This window comes from Taudactylus pleione, unplaced genomic scaffold (genome assembly GCF_031769625.1).
Source record: "Taudactylus pleione unplaced genomic scaffold, aTauple2 ptg000305l, whole genome shotgun sequence".
Lineage (NCBI taxonomy): Eukaryota > Metazoa > Chordata > Amphibia > Anura > Myobatrachidae > Taudactylus > Taudactylus pleione.
Genome location: NW_028284706.1, coordinates 2,667,501 through 2,689,318, shown reverse-complemented (window position 1 = coordinate 2,689,318; position 21,818 = coordinate 2,667,501). Strand labels below are relative to the sequence as shown.

General features: G+C 44.1%; 1 protein-coding gene across 1 annotated transcript in view; it reads left to right on the top strand.

Moving 5' to 3' along the window:
• The window catches only part of RPS6KA1 (ribosomal protein S6 kinase A1), a 142,581-nt gene that overhangs the window by 95,897 nt on the left and 24,866 nt on the right, over positions 1-21,818 (top strand). Inside the window, exons 3-10 of the mRNA XM_088442077.1 lie at positions 5,603-5,719; positions 8,559-8,640; positions 14,314-14,394; positions 14,486-14,565; positions 16,560-16,666; positions 17,377-17,414; positions 17,582-17,724; positions 19,105-19,175. Of these exons, the coding sequence (XP_088298203.1) occupies positions 5,603-5,719; positions 8,559-8,640; positions 14,314-14,394; positions 14,486-14,565; positions 16,560-16,666; positions 17,377-17,414; positions 17,582-17,724; positions 19,105-19,175 (719 nt within the window). The remainder of the gene's footprint in view (positions 1-5,602; positions 5,720-8,558; positions 8,641-14,313; positions 14,395-14,485; positions 14,566-16,559; positions 16,667-17,376; positions 17,415-17,581; positions 17,725-19,104; positions 19,176-21,818) is intronic.

The following is a 21,818-nucleotide window of genomic DNA, read 5'->3' as shown; positions in this document are numbered from 1 at the left end:
AAGGACGCTGACGCTAAGTCCAAGGTATATATTCCTGGACTTATTCGGGCAGTCTGCACAGCCTTGGTGATTGAGGACGAAGTCCCAGCGGCTAAATCTAAGTACGCCTTTTTTAAAGATGTGAAGGGCGATGCCACAGTCTTTCCTCTTTCAGGTCAGTTAGTGGACCATTTAGAGGAGGCGTGGAAACAGCCTGGCAAAAGATACCAGCCGCAGAGGCGCCTGGCGGTGGCTTATCCGTTCGCGGATAATTATTTTGCAAAGTGGGAATCCCCTCCACAGGTGGATTCTCACGTGACCCGTCTTGTCCGTAGTGCCACATTGCCGACGCAAACCATGTCCTCCCTTAAGGATGCTACGGACCGCAAGGTGGAGATCTGCCTGAAGTCCGCTTATTCCCTTGCGGGGGGGGCAGCACGACCGGCTATGGCCATTTGCTGGGTTGCCAGAGCAATGGAGCGCTGGGCGGATTCATTAGAGGCATCTTTTGATTCTGACTGTCCGGCCGAACAGGCGGAGTTGATTGGTAATCTCCGTGATTCGGCCACTTATATCAACGAGGCGGCCTTAGACATTAGTACTCTGGTGTCTAGAATTTCTTCAGCAGCGGTGGCTGCTCGTCGCACCTTGTGGCTGCGATCCTGGAAGGCGGACGCAGATTCCAAAAGGGGTCTGGAGGCGTTGCCATTTACCGGAGAAGTTCTCTTTGGTCCGGATCTGGATAAGATTGTGGCCACGCTGGCGGCAGCCAAATTGGCATGTCTCCCGTCGGCCGCTGCTCCTTCTGGTTCTGGACCATCGTCCTTTCGGTCATCTAGGGCCCAGGGCAGGCCCAAACCACAGTCTTTTCCTCGACAGGCTGGCCCTAAGAAATCGGCCAAGCCCCGGAAGCAGGCATGGAGTACCAGACGTCCGGCCCCCAAGCCAGATGACAAGCCTGCGGCCTGACGGTCCGGGCCTCCCTTTGGGGGATCCCAAAGTGGGAGGCCGCCTGCTGCAGTTTGCCCAGTGTTGGTCGGTCACTACGACAGACACTTGGGTTCTCGAGGTGGTTTCCCACGGGTACGCCCTCTCCTTCCGGCACAGACCCCCGGCTCGATTCTTCACCACGGGTCTATCATCAGACCGGAACAAGGCTACGGAGCTGCGGAAGGTATTGCACACTATGCTCCAGGCTGGAGTTATAGTGCCTGTTCCATTCTCCCAGAGGGGCCAGGGTTTCTATTCAAATCTTTTTTTGGTACAGAAACCCAATGGGTCGTATCGTCCGATTCTCAACCTCAAAGCTCTCAACAGGTCTTTGCGGGTACCGAAGTTTCGGATGGAGACCCTACGGTCCATCATTCTGGCGCTGGAACCTGGGGACTACATGGTGTCATTGGACATACAGTACGCTTACCTGCATGTCCCTATTCTTTTGCGCCATCAACAGTTCCTCAGGTTTGCAATCCGCAGCGACCACTTCCAGTTTCGGGCGTTACCTTTTGGCCTGGCGACAGCACCACGTGTGTTCACCAAGGTGATGGCGGTCATGGCGGCTTCTCTGCGGCTGCAGGGAGTCCGCATGTTGCCGTACTTGGACGACCTTTTATTGGTGGCAGGATCTCCAGAGCTCCTTCTACGCCACTTGGGCCTGACCATTGCGCTACTGCAACGGCACGGCTGGATAATCAACTGGCAGAAGTCCACTCTAATCCCATCTCGGAGGATTCTGCATCTCGGAGCCTTATTGGACTCGGAACAGCAGAGGATCTTCGTGACGGAGGAAAAGATCTCTGCTTTACAGTCGAGGGTGCGCAATTGTCTGCACAGCCGCCGGGTGTCTCTACACTCGGCGATTAGGTTACTGGGCTCCATGGTGTCGGTGTTCGACATGGTGGAATATGCCCAGTTTCACTCCAGACCTCTGCAGCACCTGATTCTGTCCAAGTGGAACGGGCTGCCGCAGTCTCTGAAGTCCCAGACAATTGTGCTCACCCCGGAGGTTTGCCTGTCCCTTGCCTGGTGGTTACAGATGACCCATCTCAGCGGGGGACGTCCGTTCTGGGTTCCAAATTGGGTCCTGTTGACAACAGACGCCAGTCTTCGGGGCTGGGGAGCAGTTTCGGGTCCACACTTGTTCCAGGGCAGGTGGACGCAGACAGAAGCGGAGCTTCCAATCAATATCTTGGAACTCCGTGCGGTCTTCAATGCTCTCCAGCAGGCACATCGGGTTCTCCAGGGTCGCCCGGTACAGGTCCAGTCGGACAACGCTACCACCGTGGCCTACATAAACAGGCAAGGAGGAACCTGAAGTCGGGCGGCTCTCGTGGAGGTCTCTCGGATCCTGGTATGGGCGGAGCGCAATCTTCCGGCCATATCAGCGGTCTTCATCCCGGGAGTGCTAAATTGGGAGGCGGACTTTCTAAGTCGCCAGGACATTCTTCCGGGGGAATGGTCCCTGCACCCGGACATTTTTCAACTGCTGGTGGAAAGATGGGGTCTTCCAGAGATCGACCTCATGGCGTCCCGGCACAACAACAAGTTGCCGGTGTACGGGTCTCACACAAGAGACGAAGGGGCGTCTCTGGTGGATGCTCTGTCCGTCCGGTGGACATTCTGGTTCGCATACCTGTTCCCTCCGGTCTCCCTTCTTCCACGGGTAATCCGGAAATTCAAACAGGAACGGCACTGGTTCTCAGACCTTCAGGGTCTGTCCGTGGACAGTCCTCTACGGTTGCCGCTACGACCGGACCTTCTGTCTCAGGGTCCTTGCTTTCACCCGGACCTAACTCGGCTGTCTTTGACGGTGTGGCTGTTGAGACGGCCATGCTGAGGTCCCGGGGGTTTTCCAGCTCGGTAGTTCGTACCATGTTGCGAGTTCGGAAACCATCTTCTGCGAGGATATACAATCGCGTGTGGCATACGTTCTTCCAGTAGTGTCGACCGAGAGGTTATGCACCGCGGGAGTTTTGTCTGTCTCGGATTCTCGCCTTCCTACAAGCGGGACTAGATCATGGGCTTCGCCTTGCTTCTTTGAAGGTACAGGTTTCGGCCCTGTCTGTCTGGTTTCACCGTAGGATTGCTACAATCCCGGATGTGCGCACCTTTATGCAAGGTGTTCTCCGCATTCAGCCGCCCTTTGTTCCACCTGTGGCGCCTTGGGATTTGGCTGTGGTCCTGAGGGCTCTCCAGGGTTGAACCACTGGGCTCAGTGGATCTTAAATGGCTGACAGCTAAGACTGTTTTCCTTCTGGCTATTGCTTCGGCCAGACGTGTTTCTGATTTAGGGGCTCTTTCTTGTAGACCCCCTTTCTTGGTTTTTCATGGGAACAGGGCAGTGCTCCGCACTCGGCCCAAGTTCCTTCCCAAAGTTGTTTCCCAGTTTCATGTTAACGAGGAAATCGTTGTTCCGGCCTTTAACTCACCGGGTCTTTCCGTGGGTGAGGCCTCTTTGGATGTTGTGCGGGCCTTAAGGACTTATGTTGACCGCACTTCTTCGTTTAGGAAGTCGGACGCTTTGTTTGTCCTCTATGGCTTCCGTAAAAAGGGTTGGCCTGCCTCAAAGCAAACTTTGGCAGCCTGGATCCGTATGGCTATTTCTGAAGCTTATCTTCATGAAGGCCTACCGGTTCCTCCTTCTCTGAAGGCTCATTCCACTAGGTCTGTGGGTCCTTCGTGGGCAGCTCGACGTGGTGCCTCTGCAGTCCAGATCTGCAAGGCTGCTACGTGGTCCTCTGTCCATACCTTCGTGAGGTATTACAGGTTTGACACCTTCGCCTCTCAGGATGCTTCCTTCGGGCGGCGGATTCTCCTTTCTGCACAGGAGCGTCCCCACCCTTAAAGGATACTGCTTTGGGACATCCCCAAGGTATCCTGTGGATGAGATATGGTAAGAACTTACCCTTGTTATCTCTATTTCTACGAAGTCCATAGGGTTCCACAGGACTCCCGCCCTGTCGCACCTGTGCTGCAGATGGGCTTTGCTCTGGTCACCGGTTTTTTCCGTCTCCCTCTGGTGAGAATGTGATTCTTGTGTGTGTCCAGATCTTTTTTCTCTCTCTTCCTTCTCCTCCTCCGGCCTATGGCTTGGTAACTAACTGAGGTGCCTTGGCTCGGGGGCGGGGTATAGGAGGGGGACCTAGTGCATCCTGGGAGGCTGAAAGCTTAACTCTTTGGTGCCCGATGACTGACGTCACACCTATACCCCAAGGTATCCTGTGGAACCCTATGGACTTCGTAGAAATAGAGATAACAAGGGTAAGTTCTTACCATATCTCATATTTTTATTCTGTTATTCAGAGTATAACAGAGGAAAGTGCTGAAAGCCTTCCTCCTAGACTCCCTTCTATGCTGTTTAGGGCTTATTGCTGTGCTGATGAGAGGATCTGTTTGTACCTGAAATGAATCCTTTATCAGGTGTATAAAAGTTAAAAATAAAGCTAACCTGTAGCATTTCCATGATGCAACCTAAGTTTAGATTGTCAGCTTTAAGTATTGCCTATTTACGTGTGTTTATAAATTGTGAATAACTTACAAAGGGCTGTTATGGCTCTTATAAGTGAGGCCTGATGTATATCATAATTAGGGAGTTTATCCGTATTTATAGACTGGGCTTCTAGTAGAAGCCAAATATATATCTTCTCTCTAATATATTATTTGCCATAAGTACACAAGCAACTTCAGCATGTATAAATATAATGCAACTCCATGCTAGGGTAATATTTTGTTTTGCGCAGGTGTAGACTTTAGTTGTGTCAAGTTTCTTCTATCATTATTGAAAGAGATTTACCTACTTTATGCTGGTAACAGAGGAGGCTGCTTAGTGCAGTGTGTCATCCCCATTGGTTTATACTGTATTTTGGTATTGAGGTTAAAGTAGGGGAAGTATAAGTACACACTTTGCACTTACAAACTGCTTTCAGTTTCTGGAAATAGCAGCGTAACAGAGGGTAGAGAAGGTTTGGGGATTGGTGGTCCAGTTTATCTTTTTGAGGTACTCGCGTTCTTCCTTCTCTATGTGGGCATTAAGCCCCATGGAGAAGGAGGTTAGGATTCCCGGATTCCGGACTCTCTTTTCTCTTTGGATACAGAAAAAACAGAGGGATAAATCTAGATGTCCTCCTCTTCCAGACAAAGCACAACTGGGCAGCGTGGTCAGTACTAGCCACTAGTTATAGAAACGTACCACAGGTACTTGTTGGAGATTAATAAGATTATTTGGATAGAATTCTCAATAAATACTTAAAATGCTGATATACTATCTGTGTTCTGCTAGATGTCTTTACCACTTCCTGTGTTTTTCAATAGGGGTGTGTGCTGCTGAAAATTGTACATTTGTTATATTATTTCCGTCGGAAATATTTTTGTTTCTGTATCACTAAATGTTTATTCTAATTCATAAGTACCTAATTAGTGTATTAAAATACAAATATACCTGTTCCTTGGTCCATTTTTCTAAACCATGTCATTGCATCTTCAGGGCATAAACAATCATTTAGAAATACCAAATATATGGTGAAAATATAATTGCTTGGGCAGAAGTATTATAATGAAAAAAGTACAAATTGTTCTCAAATCTTACTATAAACGTGGCTAAGTGGTTGTCTTTTCTCTGCAACAGGATGAAATGGTAGTGAAGGAATTCCCCATTACGCTTCATGTCAAGGAAGGCTCTGAGAAGGCTGACCAGTCACACTTTGTCCTGATGAAGGTGCTGGGACAGGGATCCTTTGGGAAGGTGAGTGTGTCATTTATCTGCTGTAATTCATATTCTTACGATATATCTTCAGTTTAGGAATTACATGACCAAGATTAATAGATTAAAACCAATCCCAAATTTCATTAAATCACTTCAGGATTTATTTATATAATTTTAAAGCACTATTTAATCCAGAGTTTCCCAAACTCCGCCATTACAGTCCAGGTTTTAAGATTATCCATGCTTGAGCCCAGATGGTTAAATCAAATTGACTTCGGTACTAATGAAGTCACCTGTGCTTAAAACCTGGACTGTAATGGCGGAGTTTGGGAACCTCTGATGTATTCTATGGATGTATTATTCTTTAAAATATTCAAGTGTTCTTGATGAATTCTAAATTAAAGATGTATCTAATCAACATGATAAGATTATATCCGGGCAGAACGTGAAAGAGATATCAGGTTGGTAACTGCTATTGGTGGTGGAAATATTAATAATTCTGTTTTGGTTGGATTAAGTTTGAGGTGTAGAAATGACATCCAAGATGAAATGGCAGAAAGGCAATCAGTAACGTGGACCAACACAGATGGTGACAAATCTGGAGAGAATGGGTGGATTTGAGTGTCATCCGCATACAGATGTCACTGAAATCTGAAGGAGCTCATTAAGTTTGCCAAGAGTTGTAGCATAGATTGAAAAAAAGCAGAGGACATAACACTGAGCCTTGCGTTACTCCAACTGATAGAGGTAGGGAAGAGGAGGTGGAGTCAGGGAAACAAACACTGAAAGGGCAAATAATAAGAAGGGTGAGAACAAGGATAGGATTGTGTCCTGAAAATTTAGGGATTGTAGGGTTTGTATGAGAAGAGTGGTCAATAGTGCCAAATGTAGCAGTGAGATTCTTACAAATAAGAAGTGAGTAATCATGTTTAGACTTAGCAGTGATCAGATCATTCATCACCTTAGTGAGTGCTGTATCTGTGGAGTGTTGGAAATGAAAGCCTGGCTGAAGTCAGTCTAAAAAAAACAGAATTCTGATACTCTCTCAAATTACCATCCCATCTCTCAGCTCCCATGCCCCTCTGCATGCTTGAATAATGATGGAAAGAGACCAGTAGAGAGAGAGAGATTACATATTTTTCTTTAAGTATGGGATGAGCACAGGAGACAGAGCTCTACTGATTTGCGAGGGTATTGGATAGTAGAGTAGGAGAATGAGAATAGTGTAAATACTTCATCTTTATTTATGGGATTAAATGAAGAGAATGTACCAAATGCTTCAGGGAAAGAATTGAGCATTGTGCAGGCTGAGGAAGAGCATATCATTTCATTTTGGATTTCTCAATCTTGTCTTTGAAATAGGAAGCAAGATCTTGTGGACTGATAGTAGCTGGTGGCTTTGGTGTGGGAGGTTTTTTATTAAATGTGTTTAAAAAGTCGCTTGATGAGAGATTGGAAATATGTTTGTTTGGCAGAGTCCAGAATCTTTCGATAGGAGTGGTAGTCTTATATGTGAGGAGTACGAGACTTACGCCACTGAAGTTCTACTTTACATGAGTTTTTGTAGGTGATACAACAATTTCAGTAGAAGTGAATGTAGAAATTGGTAAGAGCAGTTGTTGCAGTGAGATGAAAAGTTGTTGAAATTTAATAGCATTAATGTTTCTACAAGTTTTAGGAAGCTTGGTAGACTTCAGTAACACTTGAAGTAATGAAGGAAAGCGTGCAGGTGACAAGGTTGTGATCGGAGAAAAAGGGGTGCTAATGAGTTCAGAAACTGAGCATAGTCTGGTAAATACAAGATCAAGGCATTGTTCGTTCTTATCAGTAGAAGATGTAAATATGAGTGATCAAACTTGTGGTAGAACTGTGAATGTGCAATATTGGAACAGTAATATATTCCAACCCCACCTCTTTTACTGTTTCCAGGCCTGGATGTGTGTGTGAAGAGTAGACCATGGGGAGGCACTGCAGGGGAGGCAGTGTCTGATTGTGTGAGCCATGTTTCTGTTTTTGCCAGAAGGTTGAGGTTGTGGATAGACGTTATTTTATTTTATTTTTTACAGTCAGAGCATTCCATAAGGCACATTCATTTGATCTAGAGGCTGATGGGAGACACATGATATTTATGATGTTAGCTGTTTTTTTATACCGTTAGGAATCAACTGTATGTGAGAAGGGCATGTGGGTTGCCCCCCCCCCCCCACCCCGACAGCTGTTTGCACCACCACCACCCTCCCCATGGACTCCCACTTCTAAGTTCCCCATTGTTTGGGGCAGGTCGTAGTTTCTGTGGAAAGACTATCCTTGTGAGGCGGCCATGTGCCTACGTAGGTAATTCTTCAGGTTAGAGGTGTGTGGGGGATATACACCAGCAAAGGATGCCTAATAAAATATGCATTCCACGCACTTTTACCCTGAAGAATAACCTACCAAGATAACAGGCCACCTCACAATGTAAGTCCATAGAATCTATAACCTACTCAACAAACAACAAGGAGCTTAGACAACCAACATCATATGAACCATCCCTCGTCTGCCTTCTCTCAATGTCTGTCCTGCTGCAAATTTTTACAATTGTTATTTTCTGACTCCATTCTACTACTAAGGCTCAATTCCATCCGTGCAAATCAAGACGTAGTGCAGCTGCATGCCATAGGCTGTGCGAGTCCTATGTGAGATTGGGCCGGTGGAGGGGGTGGGGGGCGATTAGCGGTGCTGTTGCCAGTGTTTCTATGCTGTTGCAACGGCAACTCGCCTCCTTCGCATCTAATTGGATTGAGCCCTAAGGCTCAATCCTTTTTCTTACGTTATAATTTTTCTTCATTCACTCATAATCATATATCTGTTTTACCTTGTACTTTTTTTTTTTTTGCAGGTGTTTTTAGTTCGGAAAATTACTCCACCTGACATCAATCAGCTTTATGCAATGAAAGTGCTCAAAAAAGCCACACTTAAAGGTGAGCAACTGTGGATGAGTCTGTATGAATGAAGCTGCACATATAGGGGCTGATTCAGAGTTTCCCACTGCTACCACCACTGTAGCATCTAATATTGTAGTCGTGTCTGCGACTCTATGCTAATGCTAGTGTGTGTGTGTGTGTGTGTGTGTGTGTGTGTGTGTGTATGTATATATGTATGTATATATATATATATATATATATATATGTATGTATGTATATATAGTGTATGTGTGTAATGTACTCTTTCTTTCTCTCTCTCTCTGAGTGTGTGTATGTGTGTGTGTGTGTATATACATATATATATAACAGTTGATTATATTATTTCTTTCAAGTTTTTTTATTAGTTTGTTTGGAGTTGTTATTTTTTGTAACTGAATCCTATGACAGCACCCTCCGTTAATAATTAAACACACTGGGTGGTTTTTTTCAGCTGCACAAGTATTGGTTTTCACCAAGTTTGCTGCTTCAGTGTTTTTAGGCCTTTTTGTCAGATTTTACTACGGTATACTGAAGTAAAATTACAAGCATTTCAGAAGCGTCAAAGACTTTTATTGACAAGTAAATTAAGTTTATGCAAAGAGTCAATATTTGCAGTGTTGACCCTTCTTTTTCAAGACCTCTGCAATTCGCCCTGGCATGCTGTCAATCAAATTCTGAGCCACCGTAAAGCATCCTGAGACCATTCATGTGTGGGGTTGCTTATCAGCCAAGGGAGTGGGCTCAATCACAATTTTGTATAAGAACACAGCCATGAATAAAGAATGGTACCAAATGATCCTCCAAGAGCAACTTCTCCCAACCATCCAAGAACAGTTTGGTGATGAACAATGCCTTTTCCTGCATGATGGAGCACCTTGCCATAAGGTAAAAGTGATAACTAAGTGGCTCGGGGAACAAAACATCAAAATTTTGGGTCCATGGTCAGGAAACTCCCCAGACCTTAATCCCACTGAGAACTTGTGGTCAATCCTAAAGAGGCGGGTGGAAAAATAAAAACCCACAAATTCTGACAAACTCCAAGCATTGATTAGGAAAGAATGGGCAGCCATCAGTCAGTATGTGGCCCAGAAGTTGATTGACAGCATGCCAGGGCGAATTGCAGAGGTCTTGAAAAAGAAGGATCAACCATGCAAGTATTGACTCTATGCATAAACTTAATGTAATTGTCAAGAAAGGCCTTTGACACTTATGAAATGCTTGTAATTTTACTTCAGTATACCATAGTAACATCTGACAAAAAAGTCTAAAACACTGAAGCAGCAAACTTTGTGAAAACCAATACTTGTGTCATTCTCAAAACTTTTGGCCACGGCTGTAGCTTTCATGAAAATCGGTTTTCGCGCCAACTTGAAACATACTACAGATACAACATTCTTATTATATTAGTATATATATATATTCTATTCTCTTCTCCGGGAGAAGCCCAGAGAGGAGATGCAGATGACCACTATGGGGGAGGGGCCGGACTCTTCACGTCATTAGGTCCTGCCACTATTATGGCAAAATGCTGCGAATTGCAGGTCCACAGGAAAGCAGCGGGTCTAAACTTATGTGATTCTTATAGAATTGCTTCATATTATCAGTATTCTTTCCCCATCCTGCCCACTTTACTTGGAAATGGGCAGGATGCAGGAGATTCACCCACTCTCCTGAAAAGTATTTGCTAGGAGAATAGGTAAGTATGATATATATCAGTCCTAGCCAACATGTGGCTCTCCAGCTGTTGTGAAACTGATTCAGAGATGGACTCAGCAGCGATGCTAACATATGGTTAATACAGCAAGAGCCGTTTGATGACAAAAGACACCTCCTGCCAGCTTTGCAAGTACGAGTCATGCGTCCATAGATGCAGCAATGGATGACAATCTAGTGTCACTGGATCACAATATCCACAGTCATCGCCCCAAATGAGTAAGCTCTTTACAAAGCAAGAATTTTAACAGAATAGATAGGTATAGATGTATAAGATAGATGTCTCCAATCACAATGGGATTCTTCAGGAATATTAGAAGATTCATCTAGTAATTAATCTGAGGAATTTGCAGAAACACCTAAAAGATTTAATCTGTTGAAATCTTGTTTAAGAACATAAATAAGTCCATGCTGATGGATGAAACCAGAACATCCGCCATATCTGCGCAAACGTCCCTGGCACATCAGTTGGAAAAATATTTAATCAGTAAGGAATGGGTACAAGCAGTGGCGTAAATTCATCCCAGACGCCCGGAGGAAGTTATAATTTGGTACCCCCTGTCACAGCCGCTGACACTGTAATGTAACATTTCGCATGCAGACACACCCACAGATGCACAGAGAATATAGGCATGCCACAGAAGCTGCTTGTGCATCCTATTCGCATCGCTGTGTGAATAAGATGCATTTGAAGGGAAAAATTCCCACGAAAAGATGCTCAGTGCTACCAAGTTACTCCGCACAGAGGATAGATGTATGTGGACACATCTGTATGCATTAGTCACAGATAAGATAGTGACCTGTATGGTGCAATTAGCATGAGGCTCAGATTCATCCTGATGGAGGCGAAAGCTATCTGACGTGGCAGCCCTCCTGATACTCCTTGATGGAGGGGAAAGTCAAGATACTGTAAGACTGCCACTGTGGTGGGACTACAAATCACAAAATGCCTAGTCTACTGCCAACTGCATCACATGCCGGGAAGCTTTTCAAACAAAGATCTGCCTCCCAGACTCAGACGCTGGGGCCCCAGCCATCCATGCCCTCTTATCCGCAGCTCAGGTTGATGCATCCTTGTTGACATCCAGCTCCTGAAAGAAGATCTGCAGCTGTGTTTATCCATCGGGCCAGCCACTCAGGACTCAGCTGTTGCTAGGGCTGGGAGGAGTGGGACGGAGAGAGGTGGGTGTAGAGTGCGCCAGGACTGCTGCACGAGTCCACGACTATGGCTGCCCCCAGGGAAAAGTGGGATGGGGAGTTGTTGGTGAGAGGATGCGCCAGGACTGCTGCACGTGCCTGAACGGCTAGAGCTGCAGCCAGGGAGGAGTGAAACAGAGAGTTGTGTGTGAGGAGGCACCGGACGTGTCACACCAACAAAAGAAGCTGCTGAGGAGCTGCGACACCAATGAGTAGGGACAGGCTATAGATAGGTGGAGGCGGCAGCTGATGGTCTGACATGGAGCTCTCCACTAATGTACGGTGGCTTTTCAGGTGCTGGGAAAGGTGCTATGTATTGGGCGGCCGTGACAGTACACTCCAGGTACATAGTTACAGCCCTAAGTGGTGTGAATATATTGTGGGCAATGGAGGAGATGCCCCTTCAGTGCTGGAGCCCGGAAGCAGCTGCCTCCATTGTCTCCCATAGTTCTGCCCCTGGGTACAAGTGGAAAAGCATCAGTCTGTTGCAAAAAGACTTTGAGTATAGATTTCCATTTAATGATAACAATAATACTGGAATGGAGCCCGTTCCATAAAGTAGATCCATGCCAAGCATGTCTGCTAGAACTACTGTATAATTCATGCTGAAGACAGGGCTCCTGTAAGAGCCCCCATAAATGGAGAATTATTATAATCCGTCTGGGGAGAGATACTCAGTATTTGATTTTTAGAAAAAGTTAAACTGCCGTTACCTGATAAGTATGTGAATCACTTAAAAAGATATAGAAAGTCTGTGTCAACCTTCTTTAGACACATTTAGACTCTTCAGCAAGCTCTATAGCATGAACAGTAGTGGCTAGTAGAGCCGTTTGATTACATAGCTTCGGACAGATACTAGTAGAGTCTGTTGCTCCATTCTGTCTGCACCTTTGTCAAAATCTTATTCCCTGATGCTCTGTAGCCGGGTCCTTTTGCGTAGACTCCAGTGTTCCAGTATCAGTCATGACTCTTTCTCTGTGCTGTGGTGGTCTCCCAGAGATCTCCCCATGGGTGCTGGCTTTTCTGTGTTGGGTGAATGTGGTGTGGTGGTCCCTACAGGGGAGGGGCTCTTTCCCGTGCTACTGTGCCCATCAAGCCTAATGACGTGGCAACATCATGAATTGAATCATTTTATGGACACTGCTACACTGTCTCTGCTCTGTTTGGACCTGGCATGATTAGTTTCACGCCATTGTGCATGGGTCCAGTTCCCATCTTGGATTCGGGTGCCACAGAGGTGGTGTATGAAGGTCTTTTGGATGCTGCAAGGAAGTTCTATTATCTGATAGTTGTTTTCTCTGGTTCTCCATCTGTCTGCAGTTGATTCCCGTGTGTTGTGATGCCACTGTGAGACTGCTATATTTGGCAGCTCTGGGGATGCCTGGAGCCTTCAACCAGGAGGTTGCATTACCATTTTTGTGTCCAAAGCCAGTGGATTGAAATGAAAAGAAACTGACTAGAGCCAGTGAGATTGGTCACTGTATATTTATTCAAGACTTAAGTATTTAAGAATACAGAGCTATTATTTGATTTCAACGAGACCTTGGAAAGGTCATGCTGCTTCCAAGCAAGCCATTTTCAGATGTCTTAGAGAAGTACTCATACTGGCATAAAAGAAATATGAGCATAAGGATCCAGAATGCTAAGAGCTCACTTAACTCAAGACTCAAGCAGTAGCAACCTCTAGGACAAAGAAGTCTCAGGCCTCTGTAACAGAACTTTGCAGGGCAGAAGGCTGGTTATCCATACCACCAGTCATTATTATCTGGATTTATAATCAGTTACTGACTCTTAAGATGGCTACACACCTAGCAGATATATCTGTAGATGATGGTCATTCATATACACTGAATTAACGTCATCTTCCAGGCAGCCAAGGTGTCCTGCTGTGGGCGGGGCGGGGCGCCCCCCTTCCCGTAGCTGGCGCTGCATGTGTACGGGCGGTCGGTTGACCGCTCATACACACTTGCCGATGGACAGTTATGTCTGCAGATATATCTGTCCATCGGCTGTGCAGCACAGCCGACACGATATGTCTGTGAATGACATCATTTAGACACATCGCTGGTGCACACTGGCCGACGGGCACCAGATATATCTGTCAGCGTGTGTACCCAGCTTAAGGGCCGAATTCAAATAGAGGCGAAAAGGTTTTGCTGAATTGCCCTCTTCGCCTGTCTTCTGCTTTTCGTCCTATTCAATTCCAGAAATCTCCATAGGCAAAAACAAGCAAATAAGCTTCTCTACCCAGAGGCAGGCGAAATGTAGCTGCAAAATCTCTATTTTGGGGTACAAATGTGGGGATATGGATCAGAACCCTTTTACCCTTAGCAAACACCTATAGAACACTGAGCAGCTTCTACTCTACAGGTGGTCTTTCTGTCCAAATCTTGTGCGGAAACATTCCATCGCAAACATCATTGTTACATTATAGATAAAGCACAATAGAATATTGTTTGTTTGTTTTTCACAGGCATCTGTACAGGAGCCACATGGGAAATCTGTCACTATTAACTATGCTTGGCATTCATATCGTGATATATATTTACTGTACATTATATTTATAATTTATATATTTTAAAATGGACAGTACTAAAATACTGCTATAAGGTTTTTACAGATGGACATTATGTCACATAACTGTCATTTATTTTTATTATGTTCTTTTTTGTACACTTATAAGACCGCATCCTGTCTGGTTGCCAATCATTGTTATTGGTGACTGACTAAGGCAGAAGTTGTAAACATTTCATGAATGTTCTTTCTCCTGTGTTCCCATAGTGAGAGATCGTGTAAGAACTAAAATGGAACGTGATATCCTGGCTGAAGTTAACCATCCATTTGTAGTTAGGCTGCACTACGGTAAGTGTGAGTTAAATCCAGAACACAGGTGATATTATACAGGTGTTAATGTATTGCCATGGCTGAAATTATTGTTGCACATTTATTACAGCTTTCCAGACAGAGGGGAAACTTTACCTGATCTTAGACTTCCTTCGTGGTGGAGACCTATTTACTCGTCTTTCCAAAGAGGTCAGTGTGGAAATCTAAGGCCCCTACACACTAGACGAAAACTTGATCGATTGGGCTGATTTCAACGCATCAGAACAACAAATCGCTGAAATCGTCCAGTGTGTACGCACTATGCACGCTCCCACAGTGTCGTTCATCGCATCTTCAGTTCTTTTGTACATGCAGGACGATCTGTCATTCTCATAACGAATCCCCTCAGATCGTGCAGTGTGTACGCACTACCGGATGATCAGGCGATATGGCTACGTTATATAGTTAACAATGTAACCACCAAACGATGGTTGTTTTATAGATTGTACAGTGTATATGCACTAGATTGTTTGCCCTGGAGTTCAGGGGAAATCGTTGACAACATTGCATTGTTTGCAAGTCGTCTAATGTGTACCCAGCTTAATAGCTGCTCATAATGTCTAACCATTAGCTAAAGCCACATACCTTACACTCTGAGCCTGATACAGAGGTGGTCGCAAATTGGATGTAATTATGGGAAAAAAGCTGCACATAAAAATGGGATATTTGCAGTCACGTGCTAAGATGTACGCAACACAAGATGCGTGCAGCTCGATACCAGTAGCATACGTGCCCAGATTATGGCAAGCATATGTCACCTACTCTCACATTTTTACACATTTGTTTTGCTTGCAAAATATTCCTTCGCTATTAGACATTGTTGGGATGGTTATTTCTCTTTTACTAACAGACAATACACAACACTGCAATACCAATAAAACATTTAAAAGAAACACTAATACACTGAAAAAAAACTGTCTAAATGCACACAAAATAATAATAAATACCCAAGCAACAATTAAAGCACTTGCCAGCAGTACACTCACAATCAGCCAATCACATGCAGTTTGCAGGCGACCATTGTCTTCTGGAATTTGTACCTGCCCCAGACCACCCGCAAATGAAACTGCTTTCTCAGGCGTATGTATCTAGGTCATGGCGAGCAATTTAATGCAAGATAAACTACAGAAACTAGCTTTATACACACTCTGTTTCTGCCCTTTTATATTTAGAGCTTGTAATTTGGTGGTTCCTTTCACTCCATTTGTGTCTGCAAGGACAGCAGTATATAAGAATACTAGCTTAGATGCACTCTGTTGCCTGCATCATTTTATGCATGCTCTTCCCTCAGTGCGGCGGTGAGTGAAGTGTAGTGTTCATTTAATTTCATTGAACATTCAAGAGTTACTTTATATTCTTGTGCAGAAGGTGAATACTGAATGAATAAGGTCCGGCCAATTGACAAGTCTTCATAACCGTGAATAGTTTGTGATGTTAATTTTATTGAACAATCAAATAATGGGATATTTTCTTTTCTTGTGCAGCCGGTGTAGTTTGTGACTCGCGCCACCACACACTGTAGCCAGGCAGACAGTCAAGTCAGGGCCAGTCTTCAGTGTGGACAAGGCACACAATGTTTTTAGTTTTGTTATTATTACATGGTTGGGATTTGGTTCTCTGTAGAACAGACACTTGCATGGATGCACTTTATTGAGAAACAGAGAGGTTTTGCTACTGCAGAGTGTACAGTTTTTCTTAAGGACGTTAGACCATTTGATTAATAGGGTGTGGTGGGGCCAACCTCCATTGTGTAAGGGGCAGGAGTCTCTTATTTCCCCAATCTGTATATTTTGGTTGCACCAACACACTGCCGCTCCCCTTCCCCCTCTTCAATGTTTTTTTCTATAATGCTGAATATTGCTGCATACTGGTCACAGTAATGGCTGAAAAAGATTGAGTAAAAGACAGGTAACACCAAGGGGGGATTCTAGCAGTAGTGAGTGTCTTGCTGCAGCTGAGTAGGTGGAGAGAGGGAGGTACAGCACCGCATAGGGTAATCTGACACAAACCTGATGGTCATCATCAGGTGTCTGTTTATCACATGACCTCGGATCACTCATTTTTACCTACTTAATAGAAATATATAATATTACTAAACTTTATATCCTCGCTCTCAGTTATTTCATTGCTAACCTCTTCTTTAGGTAATGTTTACTGAGGAAGATGTAAAGTTTTACCTGGCTGAGTTGGCTCTGGGATTAGATCATCTGCACAGCCTGGGAATCATTTACCGTGATCTGAAACCTGAAAAGTAAGTGTCATCAGGCTTTTTAATTAACTTTATATTACTATCTCTGGAGTCTAACAAAACGTTGTCAGTGTTTCGAGTATAATGCCGTCTGAGGGTGTGATCTGATGCTGCCTCCAGTATTTAATTCTAATTCTATCCATACCGCCACACATTACCTTGCACCGAGAGCCATAACTAGGCTTTTTCGTGCCCTGTGCCAGAGAGCTTTGGCGCCCCCCCCTCCATTTATTAAATAGGAACATAAGAGAGTGCACCTGTAAAAGGGGCATGGCCTCATGGGGAAGGACCAGGGAAGAGATAGGGGAGGCCAGGAGATGCTGGGGATAAAAGAAGAGGAAGCCACAAGTAAGAATGGTAATAAACAGGAAAAGTGACAGGCCCAAACAGCCCTCCCTGCTCTGCAGTGCCCTGTGCCACGGCACTGGTCGCACTACCCTAGTTATGGCCCTGCTTGCACCTAACATCATCTAACAAAGCACAAGGTTTAGCTTCAACCAGCTCATTGCTGGAGATTACTATAAGCGGCCACAATCAACATGGTGAGACCACTCTTGGCACACCAGCTGAGACAGGTTGCTCCCCTTCCCACATGGTCAGCACAGCTCTTTCCCCTAATTTCATACAAGGGGTCAATATATAATGATATTGTTTATACTGCTAGGGTGTGGGGTGTATGATATGTGACTTTTTGTATTTATTCAATATTGCAGCATTTTGCTGGATGAGGAGGGCCACATTAAATTGACTGGTAAGACCTCCTTTCATATTGTTTCTACAAACGGCTTCTCCTCCTTCCTCGGAGCATCCTAGTGACTCTCCATGCTATTAAGGAAGAATGGGCTGTCTCTGTCACAAGCCTTTATCTATGCATGCTACTCATCCTGTCATTCTTTTGTTATGTTTTTTGGTCTCCAGATTTTGGACTCAGTAAAGAGGCGATAGACCATGAGAAGAAGGCATACTCTTTCTGTGGTACAGTGGAGTACATGGCTCCTGAGGTGGTGAATCGGCAGGGCCACACACACAGTGCAGATTGGTGGTCTTATGGTGTGCTCATGGTAAATTACCTCAAAGGACTGGACAAAGAGCGCCAACAATAATTCAGTAGCTTTGAGTATTGAAAAGTATTCAAAAGCTCCTATACATAAATTATCCGATTTAGAGACACACACTAATACAGTAATCAAGTATCTTTAACCCCCTTTAAGTTCATGGTAGGCAAGACTAAATTTGATGTTTACAATAATTAATTAATTCATTAAACAGGGCAGCACAAATGGTGTAATGGTAGCATTACTGCCTCACAGCACTGAGGTCGTTGGTTCGATACCCACTACGGCCCTAACTGTGTGGAGTTTGTATATTCTCCCTGTGCTTGCGTGGGTTTCCTCCGGGTACTCCGGTTTCCTCCCACACTCCAAAAATATACTGGTAGGTTAATTGGCTCCTAACAAAATTACCCCTAGTGTGTATATGTGTGTGCATGTGGTAAGGAATATAGATTGTAAGCTCCACTGGGGCAGGGACTGATGTGAATGGCCGAATATTCTCTGTAAAAGCGCTGCGGAATATGTGTGCGCTATATAAATAACTGGTAATAATAATAATAATAATAATAATAATTGGGAAACCATCTCTTGCATTCTATGGTGATTTATTTTGGTGGGGAGGTATGGGGGTCAATATATATGACTTTGGTAGCTTACTGAAAAAAAAAATATATTCTATATATGAGAGCATTATACAAAGGTGAGGCACAAAATAAAGTTGCATGATCCTTCCTACTATAGTTACTTTTTACAATTAAGGCTACTCACGGAAGTAACCAGGCAAGTGAAGGGACTAGTTCTCCTGCGTATAGAATTAGTAAGTATGTAATCATGTTGCAAGGCATGATGTTGGCACACAACTTAAAGGTAATGGTAAATGCTAACTTCCTGTTTAATGTTTTTTTTTTTTCTTTTACCCGAAGGGTTTTAGAGGGGTGTGGGGGAAGGGATGTTACAGGATCTCTCTCAAACAGTGTTAGCACAGGCATCCTCATTACCGTATACAGTGTGACTAGAAAGCAAAAGGTCTATTGCTAAGTTATTGAACCGGAAGCTGTCATATAGCTATTGCTGTATTTGGTATCCAGGGTGGAAACATTAGATACACTTATTTTTACATTTCTGCTTATTGTTTTCTATGTACTAAAAATAAAATGATGCATTTATTGCAATACGCTACCAAAATAAAGTTCTATAAATATAAGTTTAAAAAATATATACTAAATGTAAACCGTTATTATTTCCAGTGTAAGTGAAATGCAGCCCGGCCACATCAGGTATATGTCCTGCACAGGTGCCTAACAACAAAGGGTTAAGAAGTGAGTTAAGCATTGAAATGTTTAATCTTGTGTCTAATCCTTGTAATGTATTTTCTTTCTATTTACTCAGTTTGAGATGCTTACAGGATCACTACCATTCCAAGGCAAAGACCGCAAAGAAACCATGACACTAATCCTAAAGTAAGTTACTGACCTGAAAAAAGCTATAATTGCTTATGTATTTAATCAAACTAAAAACATTGTAGGAACAGATATCTCTTGTCATTCACACATTAGCTCAACAATGGACCACACAATACACATTACACAGTTATAGATGTGCACACATTCTACTGATACTCGACCTCACTGACTGCACCTGGCCTTGACGTGTCCAGTCTGCCAGCAGCAACCCCTTCCCGGCTTGTTCAGACACATTGACCAGTATATAAGGCACTATGAGACTAGCACAAGCTTTTCTTCTAGTGCATTTGAACATTAGCTTGCCTTAACCCCCTTTGTACTGCAGAATTGACAGTAGCACTCCCCCCAGCTCTCCTCACCTGAAATGTATCCTCTGCAATGGGGAGTCTGAGCCAAAAACAGCTGCATTATTCTCAGCCCCCAATCACCAGCTCCATAACAGTCAGAATCGGTATGAAATACTGACAGTTGGGATCCTGGCGGTCAGAATCCCAACACCGGGATCCCGACAGGATTAACATACCGGCACTTGTTGGTCGGTATGCTAACTCTCCCCCTCTCCCTGCCCTAAACCTAACCCTCCCCTCTTAGTGCCTAACCCTAACCCTCCCCCAAGTGCCTAACCCTTCTCCCAACCCCATTACTTACCTTCAGCATCCCGACGGTCACGATGCCGGCGCCGGGATTCTGACCGGCGTCGGTATTCTGGCGCCGCTAATATAAGCGCCAGCATTCCGACCGTCAGGATGCTGAATGCATACCTAACAGTCTGAGGGTGTATTTTCAGTGCTTGACCTTAAGTTACCAGCTATGTGGCTTAACTAATGGATGTGTGGCATTGCACATTGCTTGTGAATCTGTAAATATCATAACTATGTATTTTGGTGAATAATACACAGCCAGTCAAAAAAAAGTGAGAGTTTTTAGAAGTGGAGATGTTGCCCCTAGCAACCAATCAAATTCTAGTTATTATCGTCTAGAACAGTGATTTTCAAAATTTTTCAACTTGACGCACACGACACAAGATATTAAAATTGCCAAGGCACACCATTCGGTGATGCGGCGTGCATGACAAATGAAAAAACTTACACATTGGATCCCACATAAAAAATACACACTACACTGGCCTCCACAGGAATAAAACACACAACAGCACAACTGCGCTGAACTGACCACCGAGGCACACTTGACAACTGCACAGTGGTTGAAAAACGCTGGTCTAGAAGGTGCTATTAAATGTTACGTAGAATCTGATTGGTTGCTATGGGCAACATCTCCACTTCTAAAAACTGTCACTTTAGTGAGTTTACCCCTTGTAGTCAAATGTGTAAAAAATAACTGCTGGAATCCTTTCTGTTCATGTCCATGGTTACACGTTACCTGGCCTTTTCAAAGATATTCCTGGCTCCTAGAGTTTAATGACTGGATGTTGTATTCTGCATCATTTTATTCGTCTTGGTAATTTGACAAAGAGCAGCTTAAAGAAGCTGACTACATACCAGTCGAGAATTGCCACTCAGTTTGGCCAGACGAGCCACATGAGGCGACTTCCAGTAGCTGAGTCACTTCCTGCTGCATGGCAGCATGTATGCATTTATGTATGTGTGTGTGTGTGTGTGTATGTATGTATGTATATCTATATGTATATATATATTTCTGGTCAAAGAAGAAGATACCACAGTGAGTATGGTATAAAAAATTTTTTAATCGCAAGCACACATAAAAACTTATATCTAAGTTTCCAATATACAGCATACTGGTCACAACAGTTGCGGGATTCACGGCACTCGGTCGCCACAGCAATAGCTGAAATAGTGGTTTGTTCATAGTGTGATGTTGCACAGCATGCAGGAATATTAGCGTCCCGGATCCCTATAGCTGACACTTAACGCAAGCCCTATAAGATAGGCGATGTGCACTGTCTGACCACACCCACTGACTAAGTCTCCAGGACGAAACGCGTTTGGGCGTGGTTTTGGTGACGTCACGACACCTTGACACCGCCATTCGGGAAGTGTAGTCTGCTATAGGGAGCCGGAGTCAGGACGCTAATATTCTTGCATGCTGTGCAACATCACACTGTGGACAAAACACTATTTCAGCTATTGCTGTGGCGACCGAGTGCCGTGAATCCCGCGACTGTTGTGACCAGTATGCTGTATATTGGAAACTTAGATGTAAGTTTTAATGTGTGCTTGTGATTAAAAAAACTTTTTGTACCATACTCATTGTGGTGCGCACCGTATCTTATATTATGGAAAATTAAAGGACTCACTTCCATTATACTGATAAAGATTGGACTAACATCCTCTGCGCATGGTGATATACGATTGTAACATTGCAGATATATACAGTCAGGTGCATAAATATTGGGACATTGACAGAATTTTCATATTTTGGCCTCTATTCACCACCACAATGGCTTTGAAATGAAACAAACAAGATGTGCTTTAACTGCAGACTTTCAGATTTAATTTGAGGGTAATTACATCCAAATCAGGTGAACGGTGTAGGAATTACAACGGTTTCTATATGTGCCTCCCACTTTTTAAGGGGCCAAAAGTAATGGGACAAACTAAACAATCCTAAATCTAACTTTCATTTTTTAATACTTTTGTTGCAAATCCTTTGCAGGCAATT